This window comes from Cynocephalus volans, chromosome 9 (genome assembly GCF_027409185.1).
Source record: "Cynocephalus volans isolate mCynVol1 chromosome 9, mCynVol1.pri, whole genome shotgun sequence".
NCBI classification, from domain to species: Eukaryota; Metazoa; Chordata; class Mammalia; order Dermoptera; family Cynocephalidae; genus Cynocephalus; species Cynocephalus volans.
Genome location: NC_084468.1, coordinates 4,446,567 through 4,472,411, shown reverse-complemented (window position 1 = coordinate 4,472,411; position 25,845 = coordinate 4,446,567). Strand labels below are relative to the sequence as shown.

Here is a 25,845-nt window from a genome sequence, read left to right as displayed (position 1 = left end):
CAGTCACACCCCCAGGCTCCTCTCATGCCCTGCCCTTGGGAAGTCAGCAGGGACACCACGAGTGGTGTAGCGCATCTTGGTGGTAAGTGCTGGATGGGGGCACGGCGGGTCCCGCACTGGCCACAGCAGCTGTGGACAGTGTTGCATCGGCAGCGGGTAGAGCCCTGGGCAGACAGTCAAGTTTAGGCTCATGAGAGGGAGGCGACCTCCCAGATAGAATGGCCAGCAAGGCTTCAGCATTCATCTCTCGGCTGTCAACAGTGACTGGAACCACTGTCCCTAGGAAAGTAATGAATGTAATCATTTGTTTCCAAGGAGAGCCCATCTGTCAGGGCCTACTTCCCGAGCTGGGCGATATGGACACACACGGCCCGCGGCCCCTTGCCATTAGCTGGAAGCCACCCTGCAGGCGGCCCCCCTTGATCCTGCCTGGGGCAGCCCTCGAGGCCCTGTCCTGAGGAACGTCTGAGGAGGTGACTGGGCACGGCCCAGATCCGGTTTTGGAAGGTGTTGTTGTGGCTGCTGCATGCTGCCACCTGGCTGAAAGGCAGAGGTTGAGTGATGATGGGCCGGGAAGGGCACCAAGGACGGGAGCTCAGGCGGGGCACGTTCCCTGGTCTGTTCTGTCTGTGGGTATCTGTGATGCTCCTGCCGCAGACCGCACCCTGGGCCCCGCCCCTGGCACACAGGCAGGGATATGACAGGTGCTGTCCACCCCTCATGAAGCAGGAAGACCGGCTCCCAACAGAGGTTCCCACTCAGCATGCCAGCGCCTGGGAGCACAGCGCAGGGGCGATTGGCAGCCTGGGGCAGCAGTCAGGGAGTGCTTCCTGGAGGAGGGGGTGCAAAGACTGAGTTGAGGCTGAGCAGAAGTGAGCCCGCTGGGGAGCCAGGGGCGATACAAAGCACAGCAAACACAAACCCATGCACCAAGGCCACAGGCAAGAGGAAATAAGGAACCCAAAGAGGTTCGTAGTGGTCAGTTCCAAGGTGGCATCCATTGCTCACCAGCTGGTGTCCTTGCAAGTGACTTCGCTTCTCTGAAATCCCTCAAACAGCAATCACAATAGTGGTGACAGGCACAGATCTGGAGCCCGACCGCCTGGGTTCAATTCCGTGTTCTGGTATATATTTTCTGTCCGGCCTTAGGTGGGTTGTTTGACCTCTTTGTGGTTCCATTTCCCATATGAAATGGGGATGACAGTAGCTCCTTTCCCATAGGGTTGCTGTGGGGGTTCAAGGACATCGTTCCTGTTGAACATGGGGAGCAGCGCCTGGTACCAAGTGAGCACTCAACTTCGTCTGCCCAGGCCTTGCTCTTTCTGGGCTCAGGGGTCACACATGGGAAGGCCTGGCTCGGCACTGGCACATGAGGCCCACTGCATGCATGTGGCTGGTGCAGTTACTGCCACGGTTATTGTTTATCCAGTGGCACATCCAGGAAAAATGCTTTGTTACAGATGCCAACCAAATTCTGCCTTGGAAGGCTGGTGGAGGAACATCCCTCTGCAGGGCACACTCAGGTTGAGCAAAGACAGCAAACCTTTTTGGGGATCTTCTCTGGACCGGAGCTTGGGTTAGGAATGAGGGATCGGGATACCACAGTCGTGCCCCCTATGCCTGAGCAGTCCTGACCACAGCTGGGAGACAGCCATTGTGGTGGCTGAATGGTGGCCCCCAGAAGATCTGCCCACGTCCTAATACCCAGATGCTGCTGTGTGACCTTATTTTGGAAAAGGGATCTTTGAAGCTGTAATTAAGTAATAGACTCGAGGTGAGATCATCCTAAATTATCCAGGTGGGCTCTAAATCCAGTAACAAATGTCCTTATAACAGACAGAAGAGGAGACACAGGTGCACAGAGAGGGCTGTGCAGAGACGGAGGCAGAGACTGGAGCGATAGGGCCACAAGCCAAGGAAGGCCTGGAGCCACCAAGAGCTGGAACAGACAGGAAGGACCCTCTCCCAGAGCCTCAGAGGGAGCGCAACCCTGCTGACACCTGGATTTTGGACTTCTGCCTCCAAGAGAATTAATTCTGTTGTTTTAAGCCACCCGGTTTGTGGGCATTTGTTACAGGTGCCCCAGGAAATGAACACAGCCATGAAGCGGGCAGTTATGCAAAGCCATGGCGATGCTTGGAGCTGATGCACAGCCGATCGGACCCACCCAGGCGAGACGCAGCCTGTATCTGCTGGTCTCGCTGGGACACAGGGGATCCAGGTTATTTATGGCTGAGTGTTTTCATGGAGACCCAGTTGAGATATAAAATAGCAAGTACCGGATAAAGCTAGCTGTCACTGGAAGTCAGCATCCTGTCTGCCTTAAGGACATCGGGGGAGGCATTGTGACCAAGCACTGGGCAGGGCAGAAGCCCCTCAAAGTCCCCTTCTCCTGCCTGCTGGTTGGGGTTTTATCAGCTCGGGAGCCACAAAGCCTTTCTGAGCATCCCCAACCTGCACAGGGAATGCAAGTTCTGCTCCCTCCAGACCCTGCTGGCAGAAGCTGTGCATGGTCATTTGTGGGTTTATGGCTGGTCTATAGTCTGGGACAGAGGGACCCAGCAGACAGACACACACAGACTCTCACGCTTGTCCTGTCTCCACACACACACGCTCACACACATGTTCCCTAGGATACGTTCACTGACATACTCACACTTGTCCTCTACACAGACACACGCTTGCACACACCCCGCCCTCTCCCAGCCCAGGCAGCTCCAGTGCCCTGCAAATTGAGCAGTCTTGGGGAATGCAAGGCTCCTGTGATGTGAAGCCCTGGGACCCTGCAGGGCCTGGACTAGGTGCCATTTCTCACTAAAAAGCTGACTCTCTCTAAGAAGTCAGGGATGCCGTTCGCAGTAATTGAGTGTGGAGGCTTGATTCTACACATCCCAGTGCTTCAGTGAGCAGGAGACAGAGGGATGTCACCATGGGTAAGAGAAGGGGATGTGGTCCTCCAAGCTTCTATGACTGTCACCGCAGCAGGACCATCCCTGAAGCTTCATCTGCAGAGATGAGGCCTGGCTCCCCAGACAGCAGTGTCCTACACAGATGACAGAGCAGACACAGGCCCACAGCACAGTCTGTGCATGAATTTGCCATGCATACAGAGCTTCTTTGAAAAGCCAGGAGGAAATATATGGTATGAACCTCATGGCTTCTAACTCACCTGCCCATGTCAATAAGGCCTGGTGTGTCCCAAGGGAAAGAGCCCAGCCCTGCTGCCCTGTACCCATCCCATGAACTCAACACCTGGTTCTCACAGAGCCTAGGGCTGATGGATAACTTGAACTTCCTACATCCATCTGTGGGAGTCAGAATAATGCCCCTGAAAGACGTCCATGTCCTAATCCCCAGAACCTGTGTATGTCACCTCACATGGCAAAGGGGACTCTGCAGATGTGATGAAGGACCTTAAGATGGAAAATTTATCCTGGGTGATTTGGGTGGGCCCAATGTAATCCAATGGTCTTTAAAAGCAAAAGAGGGAGTCAGAGGGAGATGTGAAGAGAGTGGAAGGGGCCATGGGCCAAGGAATGAGGGCTGCTCCAGAAGCTAGACAAGGCAAACGATGGATTCTCCTCTAGAGCCTCCGGAAGGAACCAGCCCTGATGATACTTTGATTTTTATCTAGTGAGACACATGTCAAATTCTATAGAACTATGAGCGAATAAATGTGTGTTGTTTTAAGCTACTGAGTTGGTGATGATTTATTACAGCAGCAGTAGAAAACTAATATAGATTTTTGGCAGTGAGGTGCTGCTGCAACAAATACCTATAAATGTGGAATTGGCTTTGGAATTGACAGGTGCTGAAAGAATTTTGTGGAGCATAATGGAAAAAGCCTAGATTGCCCTGGACAGATTGTTAGCAGAAAAATGGGCCTTAAAGGTGCTGTTGGTGAGGGCTCAGAAGGAAATTAGGAGCATGTTATTGGAAAGTGGAGGAAAGGTCGTCCTTGTTATATGGTGGCAGAGAGCTTAGCTGATTTTGCCCTACAGTTATGAGGAAAGCAATACGTGTAAGTGAAGAGCTTAGATACTTATCTGAGGAGGTTTACAAACCAAGTGTTGAAAGTGTGGTCTGGTTTTTTTCTCACTGCTTATTGTAAAGCGAGAGAGAAAAGAGAGGAAAAAACTGCTAAACAAAAAGGAACCAGGGCTCATTGGTGAGAAATTTCCAGCCTGTCAGATCACAAAATATGCTAAAATTAAGAGATTTGCTGTTAGGAAAGCAAGCTCTAGAGAAAAAGCATAGGGTGTGGCTGATAGCCTTTGGTTATTACCTCGGGTAAGGCAAATGGCCAGAATATTCAACCACACTAAAAGCTCTTTGAAGAGATCAGGCATTTGATTCATAGATCCCCATCTTAGTGATCTCAGCAGAAGCCAAAAATAGAGATGGAGTCATCCAGGAAAGACATGTGGAAGAGCCTCTTATCTAATGGAGTGAATCTGTGACATCAACAGGAAACCCACAAAGTTCTTGAGAATGTTATATCAGCAGAAACACTGCCAACTTGGACTGAAAGGGATAGAGAGGGGACTAAACAGAAGAAAGCAGCCACGCTCTTAAAATTGCAGAGGCAGAAAACAGACTGTAAAACTGCTCAGCTGCAAACATGTACTACCCTTCATGAAAGAAAAAAAACAGGGGTGGCCCAGAGGGCGGGACCACCAGCTACAAACTGTTATTCCCGGGCCCTGAGACATAATGGAGTTTTCCCAACTGTGTTTCAAAATTGCATGGGAGCAGTGACTCCTTTTTTCTTCCCATTGTCCCCATTTTTGAACCAGAATGTCTGTAACTGTTATCCTACACTTGTCCCAGTACTGTATTTTGGAAGCAGAGAACACGTTTTCTAACTTCCCAGGTTCACAGGTGGATTATACCTAGAGCTCACCCGTGACTGGTTTAGATGATTTGGATAATCAGATTTGGAACTTTTCAGCTGGTAAAATTTAGATGAGATTTTTTGACTTTGAATGATTGCTATGATGAGATGGGAACTTCAGTGACCTTGGGATGGAATGAATGTAGTTTGCATAAAAGACTGATATGTATTTTGGGGATCAGAGGGTGGACTGTGCTGGGCAGAATAATGCACCCCTGAAAGATATCCACACCCTAATCCCCAGAACCTGTATCTGTTGCACTATGTGGCAAAGGGAAAATAAGGTTGCAGATGGAGTTAAGGCAGATAGAAAGATTATCCTGGATTAACTGAATGGGCCCAACACAATCGCAAGGGTCCTTGAAAGTGCAATCGGGAGGCAGAAGCAGAGAGTCAGAAGCCAAAGAATGCAGCCGCCTCTAGAAGCCGGAGAAGCCAGGGAATGGGTTATCTTCTGCAGCCTCCAGAAAGGAATGCAGTTCTGCTGACACTTGATGTCAGCCCAGTGAGACCCGTGCCAGACTTCGGACCTCCGGGACTGTAAGAGAGTGAATTCGTGTTGCTTGACCCCCCAAGTTCGTAGCAATCTGCTAGCCCAGCAGCAGGAAACGAATACACCATTCATCCGTTCACTCCGGGTCATCAGTGGTGTGCTCTCCATATGCCGAGCACTTGGCAGACCTGTACACTGAGGACAGGAAAAGCATCAATCTCCTGCAATTGTAACACTGTCACGAGATGACACATACTAAGCTCAGTGCCTGCTGCACAGAAAGCACTTAGTAACTCTGTGTTATTACCATCATCATAATTATAGTCTTTGTCTACAGAACTCTGGGTAAAATACATGCCTCTCTGGGCCTCAGTTTCCTGGGGTGAAGAAATAATGTGAGAAATAATGACATGCTGAGGACAGGGGAGAAGCGTCCAGCACGCAGACTGCTTTGGCGAAGGGTGGGAATTCTTGCGCCTATTCATACCACACCAGGGGTCTCAATGAATGCAGGTCTGTGGCCTCCACGCAGTAAGGAACTTGCAGAAAAGGGTCATCTCTGTGAGGGAACTGCTAGGTTGAACTCTATGAAATTGCCGATATTTGCATATTTCTTGTAGGTCAACTTAGTAACTGCTCTTGGATGTGTTTGGGTCACTGCCGTGGGCCTCTTAGAGACCTTGAGACCGGGACTGAGGGTAGGCTGTGCAACAAAGGCCAAGTGGAGACTCTGGGATGCACCGGGGAGGTGGGGACCCCGCCTGTCCTCATCGCTGGGCACTTCTGTGTAGGGATTGACTGAGGGAGGCCCCAGAGGAAACCCAGAGGCAACTCCGAGGTCCAGAACCTGTGGTCCAGTAGAAACAGGAGGCGTGATGGGTACTGAGTTCTAAATCAGGAGCTCTGGGATGAGGACGGGGTGACAGCGCATGGGCTCATCAGGGGACCTGGGCTCTACTCACCGTCCAGTGGTCAGTGTCTGCACCTGAGAGGACAGCTCAGTGTTGTGAATATCACTCAGACTTCAGGGCCAGATAGAACTTGCTTCTTGTCAAAGCTTGGGCCAGAGTCTTGGGTCCCTTGTCCCTCTATGCCTCCCTTAGCTCTGGCACATGATTCTGCTGCAGGGCTGCCATGAGGGTGATGGCAGCCACGTGTGTAGAGCGTGTAGCCAGGCGCTGGAGCTCAGTGCACGCTCCAACATCACACAGCTCCGGGGTGGGCTTTCATGGTCCTTCTTGTATTTTCGTCCCAGGTCAGAGGGGTGAAAGGGGTCTTCCTGGCGAACCAAAAAATTGATGGGAAGGTGATGACACTTATAACCTACAACAAGGGCCGTGACTGGGATTATCTGAGGCCACCCAACATGGACATGAATGGAAAACCGACCAACTGCAAGCCTGTAAGTAGTCTGCTGGCATCGCATGCCTCCCGTGGGGTGGGCGTGAGACATTGCCACAGGGGTCCAGAAGGTCAGAGGCAGGGACATCTAGAAGGTCAGATGTGAGGACGTCTGGGAAGGTTCATCCGAGACACAGGAACCACCTATTTCTGCTGGGCATTGGCACATAAGGCCAAATGAAACTCCTTGTTTTATAAAAGAGTTAACTGGAGGTTGGAGAGGGATGTTTATTGGTTAGCTTTTGCCACAAAATTGCTGTGCAATAAATCATCCCAAACCAGCCATCACTTATTCTCCAGATCTGCAGGTGGGCTCGGCCAAGTGACTCAGCTGGTCTCAGCTGGACTTGCTTATGTGTCTGGGAGTTGACTGATTTAGGCCAATCTCTGCTCCATACATCTTGTATTCTCATCCTGGGACCAGCCCAGATGCATTCCCGTGGTGAAAGCAGAGGTGCAAGAGGATAAACAGAAACAGGAAAGCACATTCCTGTTGCTTTGCCTCACACAGGGTGATGGAGATGCAAAAAGGATTACTCAAAGCCCATTTCTTCTGAGCAGTGAGATACCCCAAACAGGTTAATTTCCCAGAACTCTCAAGAGAGAGGCATTCCTCCTTTGGGAAATTAACCATGAATTGGGGTTCTCTCCATGTATTTATTCTCCAGACCAGGAATTTACAGAAAAGGAACATAAGTGGAGCTATGGCTAAGTATAGTGTAACAATAGAAGCTGGTAACATCAGGGAAATAACATGACATTCCATAATGCAATTTGCAAAAGGTTAAGTCAATCCACCAGCAAAAGCTTGCTCTCAGCAAATACCGTGTTTTCCTATAACAGTTTCCTCCATATTTTTACATAACAATAAAGCAACTTCCTTAATATATCAATCAGTAGGTTAACCTGCTCTCAAGGACATCTGTCCTCGAGAGCCAGCGACTTTGCTGTGTTATGATTCTGTATCTACATCAGAGACTTTAGCCTGGGGAAAGTTTCCTGTCTTTTGCAAACTTAACATTTCTATGTGTAATTTTAGAAAGTTAGGCTATACCTGAAACTACAGGGCTTTGGAAACTAGGCCCTGTGAAATACATTTGCTTTATAAATGTTAGTGTACTCCACACATTCCACGCCTGCTGTGTCACATCTGCTGAGTCTTCCTGGCCAACATGAAGGACTGGGGATGTACACTCTGTCCATGGAAGTGAGGGGCAGCCACCAAAGGCAATGCCCCATCACACAGTCAGTGAGTAGTGGGGCTGGGCCAGAGCCCAAATGCCGTGGGTTCCAAGGCTGGTTCTGCTACCCCAGGGACCTGCCTTCTACATGAACACAAGTGTAGACTGCCTGAGTCCCTGGGCTGCCCAGCGTGGGGGGAGGCAGGGGTTTCCTACAGGAGCTGGGACTCATGCGAGCCCTTGTGTGGCTACTACAGGATCCAGGTGGTGCACAGGCCCATGCTGGTGGGAATAGAAGGATGGAGCTTGAGGGGGCCCTGGCCATACCTGGCCCTGGCTCGAGGTGAGTGCTCAGTGCCCAGCAGCTTCAAGGCAGGAAGAGGCTGAGGGGGCCACAAGAGTCTGGCCAGGCTCCCCCTCCCACCCCTGCGGGACCTGCCTCTCCTGGGGCCTCTCTTCTTGCACACCACAGGGAGCTCACCACCACCAGCACCCCTGACCCCTCCCGGGCACGGGCTGCTCAGGGTGGGGGAAGAGTTGGAGCTGCACAGAGCTGCAGTCTCAGCTGTCAGTGATGCGTGATCTCAGCCAAGTCAACCAGCTCCTCTGAGCCTCTGTGGAAAGGGAGGGCAATGGTAAAAAAGCCCTGTTGCGTGTGGTCGGGATGAAATGAAACGATGCAGGGAGGTGCCTGTCACGGTGCCTGGCGCAGAGCAAGCAGGCAAGGAAGAGCACGTCCCTCCTTTTTTAGACCTCTCCCCTTCCCCCTGTCCCCGAGACCTAGAACGCCCTTTCCCTTTTCCTAATCCAACAAACTCCTACTGACACCTGAAAGCCCGACCCACATGTCCCCTCCACTAAGAGAGCTTCGCTGGCATACCTGCTGCTCTGTCTGTTTCCCACTGTCAACCAAAAGCCCCTCCAAGGCAGGGACCACACTGGGGACACCTGAACCCATCCATTACTCTGCCTCAGTTTCCTCAGGTGCAAAATAGAAAGAACAGTGCCCATTTCACAGGGTTATCCACTCAAATATGTAAGGGTACCTGCTGTGTGATGGCCCCGTGTGGGTGTTCAGACAAGACAGAAAATCATCCCTGCCTCGGTGGGACTCTACCTGGCACACAGCAGGGCTGAGAAAGTGGCAGCCCCCTCCCCTCCCCCTGTCCCACCCCAGTGCTGGCCCATGGGGGCCACTGGCTCTGCAGCCTCCAGGGCAGCAGCCTCGCCTGCGCGGGGACGGGCCCTGCTCTCAGGCCCGCTGCTGGCCTCTGCACGAGCCCCTTCCTACTGATCACGGAGGATAACAACACCTGTCGACCTGTGTGGAGAATTAATTACCTGCCATTTGTAAAAACGCTTCCAAGAACAGAATTGCTGTGAAAGGACTAATTTTTGTATCATCGTTGGCAAAGTTAAGCCATATTAATCTGTCAAAGCAAGTTTTTTCTAAGAATAGATTCTTGTCTGCAATTATGCAGCTCAGTGAGGAGATAACCTTTGCGAGATTTATGTCCCAGCCTTAAAATAATAAAAGTAGAAGCGAACTGGGGGAGTGTGCAGCCCCGGCAGACACGTGGAGAACCCAAAGGAGAAAAAGGGAAACGCAGAACAGAGCGTGCAGGAGCCCGGTCGGGCACCAGAGGCATCGCACTAAAGCGCCGGTTCAGGATACCTGGTCATCTCCTAAGAGCGTGGCAGCAGAGTCGCGAAGGCGCGAGTGCGCAACCCAGGTGCACCCTGCACAAGGCCCTCTGCCTGGCCCTTCACGCAGCTCAGGGAACAGGGGGAAATGCATCTAGGATTTTATTTCTCATCCTAAAAGCAATTCCTGCTTATTGCAGCATACTTGGAAAATACGGACATGTATAAAAAGGGAAATAAGATACAACCGTGATCATACCGTCCAGAAATAACAACCATCGGGTATTTTTCTTTACAATCTTTAGCTCCTATGCACGTTAAAAAGTCATCACTGGGATCCTCCCACCTGTGTGATTTTTCAGCCTTCTGTTTCTCTTAACTCTCAGTCATGAGTATTTTTCTGGACCATTTGACCGGCTCGGTCTGGGGATCTCTCCCTCCAGCAATGGAGAAATGGAGGGACCTTTTTTAATAGGTGAGCGGTGTGATCGGATCTGTTTTAGGATGAGAAACCTTCACTGGAAGATGGTTTTGAATCTGTTTACATCTCGAATATGGAATAAAAACCCATTCATTCGGCAGCCCACGGTAGCTCTTCTTAGAGCTGGCAGGAGCCGGGACGTCCCTGTGGGCAGCTCATTACCCTCCGCCCATCTGACAGTCTCTAATGATCAGCTGGACATTTCTTTAGAGCACCCGCTGGCTCCTGCCTGAGGAAGGGGAGGAGAGGGAGGCTGGGGGGCAGTGCCGGCTTCCCCACTTGGCCCGCCTTACAGTCCACCCATGCCCCGTGGGCACCCAGGCCCACCTCCGGCAGGACCAGAGTGTTCACACCGACTCCATGGCATCAGCCTGCCCTTGGGGTCTCCTGCCCTCATTCTGAGTCGCCTTGGAGGTCCTCTCCATCTCTGACTGTACACCCCTAGAGGAGCCCTGGAGTCCTGGTGCTCGCTGTCCTGTTGCCTTTGCAGGGCGTCCAAGGGCCCAGCCTGCCCGGCTTGCCCTTCCCTCCATTGCATATGAGGGGACATGTGCAGGCCTCGTTCCCAGCTGTCAGACCAGCACAGCACCCGCGCTGCCCAAGGCCCGGCTGGGGAGACATTTGTGTGGCCCTCAGCAGGCCCAGAGAGACTGCAGCTCTGCCGGTGTCTGCCAGTGTCCTGTGCACACAGCTAACCACAGAGATCCCCGAGGAGGGTTCTACCTCCAGTCACACAAGTGCCAACCACCAGGACAGACCAGCAGTGGCTGGGGAGGGAGGAGGCAGCCAGGTTCCAGGAAGCAGCACCCTCTAACTTTGCTGTGCCCACGCCCACACAGGAAGTGACATGATGCATGCATCTCATTGGGAGACGTGGAAAGGCTGGTGACAGCCTGCAGAGACCAGCCCTGAGCCTGTCTTAACATTTCATGGGATTTCAGCAGGGCCGATTTGTCCTCATTCGATCCGAGCATTCCTGGACAGGGGGCCTCTCCTGCTGGACAACACGGTGACTGGACCCCTGCCACCCCGGGGCCCTGCCAACTTCAGCCCTGGGCTCTGCAGGTTGCCCTGGGCCTCCAGTCCTCCTGGTTGTCTCCAGAGGGCGTCTCTACAGGGTCCTCATTGAGCTGAATTTGTCACCTTTCATCTCTTTTTCTGTTTTTTAACAGTTTTATTGAGCTATTATTCCCGTACCATGCAATTCACCCAATTCGAATGTACAGTTCACCCACTTCGAGTGCACAATTCAGTGGTTTTTAGTATAGTCACAGAGTTGTGCAGCCACCGCCTCAGTTTATTTTAGAGCATTTTCATCACCCCAAAAAGAAACCCTGAGCCCTTGGCTTTCACCGCCGTTTCCCCTTCGCCCCGGCCCCTGGCAGCCACTAATCTACCTTCTGTCTCTGTAGATTTCCCTGCTTTGGACATTTCATAGGAATGGAATCATGCAATACGTAGTACAACTAATGCATTTTTTAAAACCCCAGTGCAGACAAATGAAGCCCTTCTGCCAACAGGGGCCACCGCCTGGTGGCATCTGATCCAGATCGATATCCAATTTACTGACTGGTTTAGTTTTTAACTTGGGATAATCTGTATAAAACGTACTCAGTTCATGGGCCAGAAGAACATGTTGTGAAAACATGAAATGAAGAGAAGGGACTTCTCTTGGTTAGATTTCGGTAGACAATACTATATAATAATGACAACGGGATTCTGGCATGACCCCCTGCGGGGTGTGGGCAGCAGGCACCATGGTCTCCATTTTGCAGATGAGGAAACTGAGGCCCCGAATGGCCCAGAACATTAGTGGCACTTCCTAAGGTAGAATTTGGACCTCTGGGTGCCCCGTTCTAGAGTATTTCTAAATTGGAGTTCTTTCCCAGAAAAAAAAATTTTTTTAAAGAGGGCCAAGAAAATGTCTGCCTTTCTTATAAGTAAGCAATTAGGCAGCACCTTGTCCAGGGAGGGCTGGGCCCGACTCTCCCCAGAAGCTGTGCTGTGTTGATGCAGTAATGCTGCGAAGCAAAGGTTAATGCCCCATCTCACAGAGAAAGAAACTGGGCACAGAGAGGCCCAGCGTTTTTCCCAAGGCCACACAGCCATTGAGAGGAGGCAGGAGGACTTCAAGCCCTGCCCCTTCAGTTACCAGGACTGAGGACTCTTCTGCCTCACTCCGCCCTGTGGAATTCCCAGAACTGGGGACACCAGGGAGGCTGACCTGAGTCACTACCCTGCAAACCCGTTTGGTGGCTTTTGTTTGGTGGGGTCTCTGGTGCAACTCCTATGTCAGCAAGGGGGACTTGGCCAGCCAGACCTCAGAGACCCAGCATCTCAGGGTGCAGGAGGGAGGGGAGGAGCAGCGGGGGTCTCCAGAGTCAGTCCCCCATGGCTCTCACACACCTAGCTTACCCCTCTTTCTCTAAAGAGGGAAGAGAGCTTCTGGGGTGTCCCAAGCTGTCCTCCGAGGCCCGGGCTACCGTGTTCACATAAGAGGCCCCCAGTGAAGGTCTGGATGGATGGATGAGTGGACGCGAGCCCGGGCTGTGCAGGCTTGGACGCACATCCCACGGCCCAGCGCTGCCTGCAGGGCCATGGAGGAAGCCCGCTCTGCCAGGACCTCCCTTAGAGAAGCCCCGCTGGCTGCGTCTCGAGCAGAAGCTCGTCACCCCGACACTGCAGGGGACCCTAATCTAGACCAGAGAGCTCGCTGGTCCCCTGATTGCCTCACTTGTCCCCCCCTCCACCTCCCACCACCTCCCAGGCCAGCGGGCAAAGCACCTGCTGAGGCCGTCCTTGTCCCTCCTGCCCTTCGCCCAGCGGTCACTGCTTCCCTCCCTCCATCCACTCCTCCAAGGCACTCCTGGCCTTTTTTCCTACCCAGAAAGCCACAGGGGCAAGTTTAACCTCAGGCCTAGTTTTCCTAAGGATCCTCCTACCCAAGTGCTGACCTTTGCTTACTTTCTTGTCCTTGCAGCCGGACTGCCACCTGCACCTGCACCTGCGCTGGGCAGACAACCCCTATGTCTCGGGCACCGTGCATACCAAGGACACTGCCCCTGGCCTCATCATGGGTGCAGGTAGGTGGCTGCCATCACAGTTGGCTGGCAGGAGCCATCACAGCCTGAGGGAAGCTCCATTCTCAAGGATAAAAATTGACGGCCATGGGCTTAGGGTCATGATGTGTCCATTAGGAGCAGTGACACAGCATCTCCAGGAAGCTCTGCTCTCATGGCAGACCCCGAGGGGAGAATTCATGGCCCAGGGTGGGCATATGAGATGTGTTGATTGAATGGATGGATGGGTGGACATGTGGATGGATGGATAGATGGATGGATGGATGATGGGTGGATGGATGGATGGATGATTTGTAACATGGTTAACATTTATTGGTCCCTGAAGAAAGTTCTAGTTTAATTGGGGGGAGAGACATGTATACAATTAGCATTTTTAAGAAAAACCAATATATTTGTGTATGCATCTGTCTCCCCCATTAAACTAGAACCTCCTTCAGAGATCATTAAGTGTGTACTGATCAAATAATAGCTTAAAATAAGATTTATTTGACTTAGAAAAGTCATTCAAAGTACAAAACAGGGCCATGTGTCTAGGTCACTTGCTGATATGTGGAAGAGGCAGGGTAAGCCTGTGCACTCACATGTAAATGGGGTGAGTGACAGACAGACCGTGTCTCCTGCCTCGTCACAGGGTGGGAGCAGCAGAGGCCCAGAGCTCACAGCTTTCTGGAGCCAGAACCCTGAGCCTCTGTTTGCCCTAGCACCATCTGCAACACTCAGGGGGTGGCTGTGTGGCCGACCCCAGACTCTGAGCTGGATGCCACACCCAGCCCTTCACCATATCCCAGCACCAGTCCCAGGCCTGGCCCAGGGTGGGCCCTCCAAGGCTATTTATGAGTGAGTAAATGAACGAACTGGTGAATGAATGAATGGCCATGTCGAGATGGCAGGAATGGCCTTCTAAGCAGAAGAGGGCTTACCCATGGGTAACCAGAATGAACGGATCAGAGCATGAGAAGAAGCTGGGGGAGGTGAAAACCCCATAAATGCTGCTGGTTTTCTGACCACAGAGACCTTGACTGTCAGGGCGAGGTGGTTTACTTTACCCTGAAGAGGTTGCAGCTTTCTAGTAGGGAGGGACACAACTGGGACAGAGAGAAGGTTGCAAATGGAACACTTGGCTGCTGAGATTCCTTTGTATCCTCTGTGCCCGGGGTCCTGTTCAACGACAGCCAATTCAAGCAGCATCTGTCTGCTTGGGACGTGTGCCGTGTGTCCCTCAGTGAAACCTCCGCACACCAGCGTCGATTTCAGTGCGGCTCGTCCGCCCACCAGCTTCCACGCATAGACAGCCTGTCCACTCGCGTTGGGCGCCCCCGATTTTGTGGACTTGCTTTGCTGGGCCTCCAGGAAACCACGTATTTAAAATACACTGTCTTAATTGGTCAAAACCCCAAATTCTTGATCAAAACAGAGAAGGCACAGTTTCAAATTCTTCCACTGCTCAAAAGCCTGGAAAGCCCAGAGCGTGCGCTCCGGCCCCGAGAGCACTCTGGCGTCACTGAACTGTTTGTGGGTCACGCAGGGGAGAGCAAGCCCCACCCGTGCCCATCGCAGCCTCCCCTCCCTGCCGCCCATTGTCCCCACAGGGCAGGTCTCATTTATATTTCATTCGGCTGCTGCTTCATCTTGGCCCTGGCTTGCCCCTGAGATGGATCCATGTGTACCACGTGGGCCAATTGGTTGTAAATTTTCTGCATCCTCCTCCAGCCCTGAGCATCTGCTGGGAGCAGGAGGGGACGGTGGACAAGCCAGGCTCCCTGGGGGCTGGAAGTCAAGGGCGCTGAGGCTGAGCAGGAGCCAGCTCCACGCTGGCTGGCACGGCCTACCTGGCACAGCCCAGGGCCCTGAGACTGTGTGCCCCGGGGCAGCAGGGGTGGCGGCCGCATGTGTCCACAAGTCGCTCCCCTGCTGTACCCGCCGTTCATTCCCATGTTTGGTCCTGGAAGCAGGCGGATGGGAGTTACAAGCCTCAGGCCCTACCGCCACCTCCCAGCTAGGACCTTGAGCATGTCAGTGGACTTCTCCGAGCCTCAGTTTCCTCATCTGCAAAAGGAGAGGACAAACCTCTGCTGTAAGGACGATGTGGGGATTAGGTAGAAAGCCTCAAAGCCAGGTGTATTCCCATAAGTCGTCCTTTCATTTGGATAGTTGCTGGATACCCCCCCACCCCCAGCCATGCCGGGCCCTGTGCAAGGGTCCCAGAGGTGAGGATGGATGAGGCACAGCCCTGCCCTCAGGAAGTACAGAGGAGCAAAGGGACAGTGACCACAGGGACAGACCCATCCTGATGCGGAGTTCCTGCAGGATGCCCGAGATGATGCCCTGGGGCTGGGGGTGAGACGGTCAAGTGCACCCCTGGGAGGGTGTCCCAGACAGGAGACACTGAGGGTGCCAGGGTGTGGAGGTGGGTGGGGCAGCACCCGGTCACTGTCGCAAGGTTGAGTAGCCCCAACACATCTGCTCGTAAGAGTCCCCTGGAGCTCCCTGGGTCACCTGGGAGCAGGACAGGGAATGTGTGTCACTAACAGGCTTGGCGAGTCCCGTGGAGGCAGGAAACCTCTGATGAGCGGGAAACGCAGCAGTTGGGGCCGAGGGTGCCCACTCGCTCCGATTCTGCCTCGGACCTTTCTGAGCTCTGTGGTCCATGGCAGGCTCTGTGCCACTCTGACCTTCAGTTTCATCGTCAGGTCGGGGTGATCCATCTGCCTGTGAGCACTGAGAGGCCTGATGTGTGTACAACCGTGCTGGGCACACGAGGGGTGCTCTGGGTGGCTGGGGACCCTTTCCCCACCCCTGTGCTTTATCTGCGTGGTTACTTGTCTGCTTCCCGGTTGATCATATGGACGTGAGTCCTCAGGACCCAACACAGAGCAGAGGCCAGCAAATGCTTCCCCGTCACGGGCCCCAACAGAGAAAACCCTGAGGGAGACATTGGGAGAGTTCGGGAAAGCCCTTGGGCCCTGCGCGGGTCCAACCCTCCCGCCGCAGTCTGCTCCTCTTGGCCAGTCAGGGCAGTGCCCAGATGTGAAGGAGAGAAGCCCTTGGCCTGGCCGAGGGCCGTGAGCCCACCTGAGCCCACTGCCCCAAGGACATTCACCCAGCCCCCTGGAGCTGGGAACGTGGGCGGCACCTAGAGCAACGGAGGGAGCTCACACAGGTGCCCCCTCTGATGCATGGGGCCCCCTGGAAGCAGAGGAAGGATGGACAGGAAGTGCACTTTCATTCAGTGAGTGCTTACTGTATACCAGACCCTGTGAGCACCGAGGAGAAACGAGGCTCCCAGCCCTGGTGGGGAGAGGCCCAAGGAGACACCAGAACTACGGGATAGGGGACGCACCTGAGAAGCTTCTCCCTTACACCTACCCAGGGGCCTCAGTTTCCTCATCTGTAAAATGAGGGAGGGTGTCAGCCTCTGTTTCTACATGTCCTTCCACTCTGACATGCTGTGTTATGTCCTGTGAATTTCCCCCTGTTTGCCCAGTGCCTGTCGGGTGACTGGCAGCCTGACAGCTTTGATAGATGGAGCAAAGAAGTCAGAGAGCATCTCTTAAAGGACAGACACCCATGCCGCTGACGTTACAAACTGCAGATTCGCCTCTTGGTTCTGTGGACCTGGCAGCACTCACTGCACACCTAGCGCGTGATGCTCCAAGCGTCTGCTGCATCTAGGATGATGCAAAAAGCATGCCCCATCCTTCCTCTCCTCCTGCCCACCGGTCCTTTCATTCATTCATTCATTCATTACTCATTTCGTTCACTCAGCAGCCATCTCTCAGCTCCTCGTGATTGGCAGGCACGATGCTCCACAGGAGAGGGGTGGGTGTAGCGATTCTCAGACCTGACCCCTGCCCCCCTGCCCCAAAGTCATGTGCCTCCCACCTTCACACCTTTGCCCAGGCTGTTCCCACCACCTGGCATGCCCTGTACCCTTTGCCTTTGGCCAGCTCATATCTGTCTCTCAAGGTTCAGCAAGGCTCAGCTTAGGGGTCACATCCTGCCCAAGTTTCTCCTTGTCACAGGTCCACTCCCCTGGCTCTGTGTGCAATTGTGTGGCCACCTTTCCTCCGCTGCCAGATTAGGGGCTCTCAGGGAGCAGGGGTCAAGGTTCCTTCAGCTCAGATGCCCCAGAGCTCAGCAAAGCTGATGAATAAATGCAGGAGTGGGTGAGTGGGAAGAATTAATGAGGAAGAGGTAAAGGGTGGATGGAGGAATGATTGGTTGGATGGAAAATAGACTAATGAAGAATGGATGGATGAGTAGTTACCTAATGAGAGATTGATGAATGGATGGATGGGTGGATAAATGGATGGATGAGTGAGTGGATGGGTGGATGGATGGAGGGATGGGTAGATGGATGGATGGATGGGTGGGTGGGTAGATGGGTGAGTGCATGGGTGGGTGGGTGGGTGGATGGATGGATGGATGGATGGGTGAGTTGATGGATGGCTGGAAGGGTGGATGGATGGATGGATTGATGGGTGGATGGATGGGTGGATGGATGGATGGATGGATGGATGGATGGGTGAGTTGATGGATGGCTGGAAGGGTGGATGGATGGATGGGTGGATGGATGGATGGATGGATGAGTGAGTTGATGGATGGCTGGAAGGGTGGATGGATGGATGGATGGGTGGATGGATGGGTGAGTTGATGGATGGCTGGAAGGGTGGATGGATGGATGGATGGATGGATGGGTGGATGGATGGGTGGATGGATGGATGGATGGATGGGTGAGTGCATGGGTGGATGGATGGATGGATGGGTGGATGGATGGATGGATGGGTGGATGGATGGATGGATGGGTGGATGGGTGGATGGGTGGGTGGATGGATGGGTGGGTGGATGGATGGGTGGGTGGATGGATGGATGAATGGATGGATGGATGGATGGATCAATGGATGGGTGGGTGGGTGGGTGGATGGGTGAGTGGATGGATGGGTGGATGGATGGATTTTCAAAAAGACAGGCACACAAACACTGCTGCTCTGCTGGGAACTCACTGTAACTCATCTATCTGAGGACAATTCGTCTCCTCAGAGTTTACAAGTCATTTGGAATTTTCCAATGGCTTCTAAACTTGACTCTGCATGAAATACTTCAGAGAGTGCCACAGAAGTGAGGCTTCAAACAGCAAGTGTTGCACACGTCACCCAAGGCAGGCACATGACACAGTCCTGAACAGCTTCAGTGTTGTTTTCACAAGTCACCAACATCCTGGGCATTCAGAGCCCGGGTCCCTGCCATGACCATTGGGGTGCGATGGAGACCTGCCAAATCTGGCTCATCAGAAAATCCCTTTGTTCAAGACCATTCCAGGATGCTGCTTAGGGCCGGCCAGCTCAGCTCCGGAGGCTGGTGCGATAAGGCTTGTCCTCTTATACGTGACCGTTGTTCTTCCTATAGGAGGCCATTTAGGCTCTGTTTCCTCATCTGTGAGCTGGGGTTGTCTTGTATCCTGGGTGGGAGTCTTCCTATTCTGACATCACCCACAGGATTAAGTCTGAGCCCCTTATGATGACCTTTGAGACTAGTGACCAACCCAGCCAGCCTGGTGCAGGGGCTCAAGTGAACCCAAACTGAGGCTGCCTGATGGTTTGGGGCCCACCTCACTATCCTCCCACACACCCACTCAGCATATGTTTAATGAGCACCCTGCCCTTTGCCCTGGGCTTTACCCTGGACTGCCTCACACTTCCCTCGACCTGGCTCTGGTCTCCCCAGCCTCCATCCTCTAAGGAACAGTCTCCAAATGCAAACCCAGCTGCATCCTGCCCTGGTTTAAAGCCCATCAGAGGCTTCCCACCTGGCCCGTGTCCTCTCTAACCTGTCCCCGGCCACCATTCCACTCTTCTTAATCTTGGATCATACCTGTGCGTCCTCTGAAGCACCGAGCTCTGCCTATACCCGTGCCTTGGCCGGAGCTAACTGAGTTTGGCCCTTTGGGCAGGGTTGATCCTTTGCTGTGCAGACTGGGACCCAGGGCCCATGCACAGCCCTCACAGCAGGTCTCTGGAGGGAGATGTGACCCAGAGCACAGGTCCTCCTTGTTTTAGGATTTTGTGGATTCAGATCTTGTTGAAGGGGGAAAGCTGGCTGATCCTCTACTGATCATTTTTTTGTGGCCCAGGTAACCTGGGCTCCCAGCTGGTGGAGTACAAAGAAGAAATGTACATCACGTCGGACTGCGGGCGCACCTGGCGGCAGGTAAGGCAGCAGGGACTTCCAGAAACTGCATCTGTTCTGCATCCCCTCCCTTCCCAGAGGCTTCATGGAGAAGCTCTGAGCCATGTTTCCCTGCCCCCAGCCAGCCTGAGCGGCGGAGCCCGGGCTCCCGTTAGCAGCCAGTGCATCTGCCATGTGTGTGGAACACGTCCAAGCTGGGCTGGCTCTTTCCATGGCCACGGGTGGGGGTTACAGATCCGAGAAATATCGTCACACAGTCAGACATGTCACCGTGAATGTGTGATCAAAGGGAATAAATGCCAGGGGACAGGAGGTGGAGAGGTCCCGGCCAGGAAGCTGCGCTGTGGCTTCCGAGCCTTGGGCTGCTCTCTGCCAGGGGCAGTGGTGAGAATGCCTGCCAGGTTCCTGCCAGGGGCAGCTGTTGGGTGGACGGTGGACACATCAATAGAGGAGGAGAATGCGGGGAAGAGCAGGTTTGGGGGCCACAGTGAGTCTGGATTGGGGTGCCTGGGGGACGCCTGGGGGCAACAAATTGATGGAGCAGTGTGGCCAGAAAAAAGGAAGGAAGGAAGGAGGGAAAGGAAGGAAGAAAAGGCAAATCGCACCTGTGCAGGAGGTGGTCCCCACCACGAGCAGTTGGCCCTGTGCAGGTGGCCCTTTGTGGGTGGCTCTGTGCTCTCTGCAGCCCCCGTGGAGCTCAGGTCACAGGCTAGAGGAGCTGGCACCGTGGGCAGTGGCACATGGAAGCAGCAGGGCCAAGGGAGGGAGGGCCAGGCCGTCGGTGCACCCCCGGCAGTCACGGCAGCTCCAGGACCCTGCCCAGGTGCTCCGGCTACAGGAGAGGTCTGGCTCCCTCTGCACTTACTGCTGCTTCTCGGAGGGGACAGAAGGCCTTCCTCGCTGAAGTGCGTCTGCCAGCTCCACGGAGTGACAATTTCTGCTTTAAACACTTAAAATGAAGTGCACTTTTGCAGACGTCTCCCCTTCCGGACAGTGGAGGAAGCTCTGTTTTTAGGTCAGTTTTTCACTCACCTGACTCCACGCCCCAGGTACAGCCCCCTCTCAGGTAACCCTCTGGACAGATATGTTCATCTCGAAAGTACTGAGTTCACCTGCAGCCTTGGTTTAAGGCCTTGACATTTTTTAATAATATGCAGGAAACAAGGAATTTTGAAAAGGGCAAAAGAGATTTATTGTATTATAATATTTCTATTTCACTAAAACTGGGGAAACGTCTAAAGTTTCTTAAAGGTCACCATCTGTCCATTTATTAGAGAAGCCCCCTTCCTGTTAAACAGACGGTGAAATAGAAGAGATTTTCTGATTTCATAGAAACTGGTTGTAAGACATGCATAGCGGTCACTTTTGCCGAGCAATCTGCTTAGATTTCAAACTAGGCAATGTCTGGATTAAGTGGGAGGATGTCTGTTAAATTGCTGGGTGCTGGGCGCAGGGCTGGCCCCCACGGTGCTCGTGCCCTTCCCAGATGACAGCACGGTGTGGGGTAAGAGACAGCGGGGAGGCTCGGGGGCCTGGGGTGCAGAGGAGGGCACGCGATGTGTGTGTGTGTGTGTGTGTGTGTGCACGTGGGTGTGTGTGTGTGCACGTGGGTGTGTGTGTGTGCACGTGGGTGTGGGTGTGTGTGTGTGCACATGTGTGTGTGTGTCCAGGGTGGGAGAGATGCTCATGCTGGGTTTTGGAGTTTGTTGGGGGAGAAGGGAGGCAGAGGAGGTGCCCAGGCAGAGGACAGCGTGGACGAAGGTCCAGAAGGCAGGACGGAGAGCTCAGAGAGGCCCCGTGCTTTCCAGTCACGGCCAGACGGTCAGGGAAGCACACAGTGAGATGCGTCTGAGAGGAGAGCGCGAGCACGAGCTATGAATGACACAGTGCATGGCGTTTAGTCGACACGACTTTCATAGACAAGAGTGTGCTAGGCTGATTAGCTCAAAAAGGCCAGAAGACATTCGAGCGCCCTGGCTGAAACCCAGCATGTGGGGGAGGCAGGGAAAGGGAGAAACGGGGACGGGACAGCCTGTCCTCCCCACCCGGCCCTGCTGCTTCAGGGGGTGGATCAAGGCACGGAAAACCGCAGCAATGGCTGTTCAGAGACCACCCACAGTGATGGATACTGGGGAGCCCCAGAACCCCATTTTTCCACAGTCCTAAGCTAACAAGAGTGGATGTTAATCTCCCCGGGCAGGACCCCCGGGATGGCTTGAAGGCACTCTGTCTGTCTTCCTGCCTGACCTTGAGGGAAGAGGCTGCAAGGACGAGGGTCTGAGTGTCCCAGCATGGAGCCCTGTTTGTGTGCACACTCTGCGTGCCCAGCTCTGACCTGGAGGGACACTGCACTCCGGAGCAGCCAGGCTCTGAGAAACCGCGTCCCTTTCATGGTGCCACAGCCCTGCCTTTCAGCAGCCCATCTCCCTCAGGAGACCCCGAAAGGCAGCGGATTAGGCCTGGGTGGTGTGGGGAATGTTCGCGGGCAGAGTCCTTGTTAGCAGGCTCGAGGGGCATGGGGAATCCGCGCCTGGGTGGGGACAGGTCTGTCTTGCTGCTACACTTCTCTCCTGCAGCTGCACAGGACAGGGCGTGACTTCTGCCTGGCCGCCCAGGGCTCCTGTGTGCACGTTCTTGGTGAGACAGCCTAGCTTCGTCTGGAATATTCCCCGAGACAGGGGCACACTATTTCCTGGAGGGGAAGCCCTTTGCCCCTGAACTGTTGGGGAGCCTGACAGGCTTCTGCCCCTCTGGCCCATCTCCCCTCAACACCCGAGGAACCTTCCCAAAGGGAACCTGTCCTTGTCACTCCTGATGAAGCTTGGGCATCTCGCCCTCATCCCACGCCTGGGCTGCCACACCTGCCTTGCACTTCTGGCTCCTTGGACACACTTGCTGTCCATGACCTTGGCCTTGACACCTATGCTTTCCCCACCTGTAATGCTTTTGCCCCCTTAAGATTCTCCCAAGCTCCACCTGCCTGTAAATCACTCCCTGGCCTGCTACTGACTCAGGTCTGCGGTTTCATTGGAATATAACATCCTTTGTCCCTAAAACATTGGCTGGGACCCCCGTGCTGTGGCAGGACTCGGGCTGAACACTGGGCCCTGGGGGCAGAGATGACAGGCCTTGTAGTTCTCTGGCCCAGGTGGCGAGATGGTTGGCCTCCTGGGGGTCTCTCCCTGGGCTGTGAGTTCCTGGGGGCCAGCCTGCATCTCTCCTGCCAGATCCCAGCATCCCCACAGAGGGGGCTGGGAACACGGGGCCTGTTGGACAGTGGACAGGTGGGGAGCATTGTGGGATCTTTTTCCTCACAGTACCCTAAATCTGTACCTGTGACTCCCTAAAATCTGCTGGCCGTCACCTCCCTTGTCCAGGAAACTCTATTAATGTACAGTCCGCTTATCCGTAGCACTTCGTGAGCTCATGGCTGGGACACAGGCCAGCAGCACACCAACTCCTCTGCCCCCATGCAGACATGGCCGTGGCCCCTGACAGGAGCACACAAGCTGTGGGGTGTATCGGGGAGCACCCAAGTAAACGCTCTGAGCCCGACTCCAACCTGCCACCTCTCCACTCACGAGACAGCCTCTCCTCCCCTCAGTGTGTCCCTGCTCAGAGCTGTGTGGAAGGGGCATGGGTTAGGGTCAGAGACCTGGGGCCTCTCTGGGCTCGGACGTTTACCAGCTGTGTCGCCTCAAGCAAGTCACGGTATCTCTGAACCTCAGTCTCTCTTTGGAAAATGGAGAAATAACCTCAGAGTGTGGCTGCCACCAAATAAGAGGGTGTATGAGCAGCAGAGGCCACCACTCGGGCTTCCCAGCCCCGGCCCTCCTCCCTTCACCCACCCCAGACATGCTTAAAGCAGAGTTCACAGATATCCAAACCCTCTGTGGCAGGGCCCCCTACGTCTCTGCAGAGCGTGTTGAGCCAGCCCTCACCTGGCCGGCCTCCCTCGTGCAGGTGGCCGCCTGCGTCCCGGGCAGCAGCCCCAGCCAGCAGGGAGGGGCTCCATCGAGGCTGGTCTTGGTTGTTCCTTCTCTCTGTCATTTTGCCTGAACGGAAGGAAGGAAGGAAGGGAGGAACGGTGGGAAAGGGAGGGGGACGGAGGGAGGGAAGCGGGGTTCTGGGACACCCCACTCACTCACCACCATTTTTCCTAGGGGCCTCTCTTTTTTATTCAAGCCAAAAGCGTTTCTTGGTGAATTCCTATGAGCAGTGGGAAATGCCAGTGAGACAGAGCAAGGCAGGAATATCTGGGGAGAGCTTTGCAGGCAGGAGAACAGCACGTGCAAAGGCCCTGAGGCTTGTTCAGGGGCAGGAGGCCAGAGCGCATGCTGGTGGGATGGGAGGAAGGTGGGCAGAAGTTGCTCCTACAGCGCCCCAAAGGCCATGGAAGGATCTGGACTAGATACGCAGGGCCATGGGGGCCACTGGAAGGTTCTGGTGGGGTTGAGGGGCGTGGGGGTGATGGGACCTGCCCGACTTCTGGGCTGAGGGCAGGGCTTGGCCTGGAGGCACCACCTGACTCTGCTGATGTTTTCTGTTAAGATGTGGGGCTTCTGCTCTGGGTTCCCCTGGGTGCCTCCTGCTGCTCCTGGAAAATCCAACATTCAGATAAAGACAGACTCAAAGTGGAAGAGCAGAGAGAAGGCGCCAGCTGATACTTCTTTTATAGTTTCCCCACTATTGTTCCCGACTCGCTGGCTGTCCCGGAACAATCTCCCTGGTGTCGGGGGCCTTTCCCAGCTCATTCATTCGGGGGAGGTGCAGACGCAGCCCCTTTGGGTCAGCCCCCGTCAGGCAGGCCAGCTGAGCCCGCCTGTTCCTGCCGCGCTCAGCACAAAGCTGCGTCCACCCCTCCAGAGAGCACCGCCCTCCCGGGGCCCAGGAGGGCCTCCAAGAGCCAGCTCAGGAGGAAGTGTCCCCAGCCCTCGCTGCCCACCAAAGGCTCGGCCAGGCCCTTTGCAAAGGTCTTGTCAACGCCTCAAACGCGTTGAGGCAGATGAGCTTGCCGGCCCTGGTAGGAGAGGGGTCTGGGGCTCAGGCTCTCTTCTGCCTCCTCCTGAGCTTCCCCGAGTTCTGGCTGTAGAACCACAGCCCTGGCAGACTAATGGACACGGCGGGAGGGTCAGGGGCCACCTCCTTGGGCACAGTGGTGCAGGGGGAGGGCTGTCTGTGGGGACAGGAGGCTCCTCTCTGGGCAGTGTTCAGAGACATGGTCTCACCGCTCACACATGTATGCTCACTGAAGAGCTGGTGGGGACCCCTGGTGTCCCAGAGTGACCTAGGGGCCACACAGCCGTGAGGCACTGGCGTACCCCTCACTGCCCTGAGCCTCGGCTTCCTCATCTGTGAAATGGGACATTTGCAGACACGTGAGCCTACCAAAGGAATTTCCTCCTGTGTGATGCCTGTCCCAGCCAGTCGGCCTTTTGTCCCCTATCATTCATCCATTCCACACACAGTCCTGGGCGCCCACAGGCACCAAGGTCTGAGCTGAGCCATGCTGGGTGCAAAGAGGACCCAGGGTGAGCCACACCTTTGAGAAGCCCCCTGGCTGGAGGAGACAATAACAGATTAGTGCACTAAGTGTTGAGGCGGGGGGTGGGGACCCAGAGGCAGCTGCCCACCCAGCCTGCATCAGGGAGGGCTTCCTGGAGGAGGTGACACTTGAGCTGAGTCTTCACATCAAATCGGAGTTTGTTTTTACCGATGACATTTGTCCTAAATGCTTTTCTAGATCCCCTTGTTTCTCTCATCTTCCTGTTGCTGGCACTTTCTGTGCATGAGTGCCATGGAGAGGACCACATTCCGGGTTCATTTCCACTTCTCTCCCTCACAGCAGGGTCTAGAAATCGCCATCCGTCATCCATTCATCCCGTGTGTGCTGCGTCCAGGTGGTGTGGGAAAGCTCAGGGTCACCTGGGGGGGACAGGGGGACCCTCAGACCAGCCTTGGTCTCAGTCGCCTGGCCACTGCCAATGCCCCCAGCCTATGTGTTGACACCTCTGCTCCCGGCATGTGACCCTGACCCTGATGACCTCCAGCCCATCTCAGGGCCCTGCTCTGAGAGCTCTGACCACTCTGTCCTGCAGGTGTTCGAGGAGGAGCACCACATCCTCTACCTGGACCACGGCGGCGTGATTGTGGCCATCAAGGACACCTCCATCCCCCTGAAGATCCTCAAGTAATGTCGTCAGGCCGGCACTGGGGCTCCTCTCCATACGTGGGAGCCTCTCAGAGTATCCCCAGAACGGCCTCCCCACGGGCCATAGGACAACCGGGGGTAGTGGCGCGCCTCGCACACCCTCCCCCAGGGGCCTCATAGAGACGGACTTTGTCCTGCCCTGGGCACAAGCAAACAGGGAAAGACAACACAGCACGGGGGGAGGTCCCCACCCAGCCAGGGGAGCAGGGAAGGCTTCCCAGAGGAGGTGACTTTTAAGCAGCAACAGGAATTAGTTAAGTGGAGGGGGCTGGGG

At 54.5% G+C, this 25,845-nt stretch overlaps 1 protein-coding gene across 3 annotated transcripts in view; it reads left to right on the top strand.

Moving 5' to 3' along the window:
* SORCS2 (sortilin related VPS10 domain containing receptor 2) overlaps positions 1 to 25,845 on the top strand; it is a 502,479-nt gene that overhangs the window by 444,965 nt on the left and 31,669 nt on the right. For all 3 annotated transcript variants that reach the window (XM_063107926.1, XM_063107927.1, XM_063107929.1), the window contains 4 exons: positions 6,643 to 6,789; positions 13,075 to 13,177; positions 19,305 to 19,381; positions 25,459 to 25,550. In XM_063107926.1, coding sequence (XP_062963996.1) covers positions 6,643 to 6,789; positions 13,075 to 13,177; positions 19,305 to 19,381; positions 25,459 to 25,550 — 419 coding nt within the window. The remainder of the gene's footprint in view (positions 1 to 6,642; positions 6,790 to 13,074; positions 13,178 to 19,304; positions 19,382 to 25,458; positions 25,551 to 25,845) is intronic.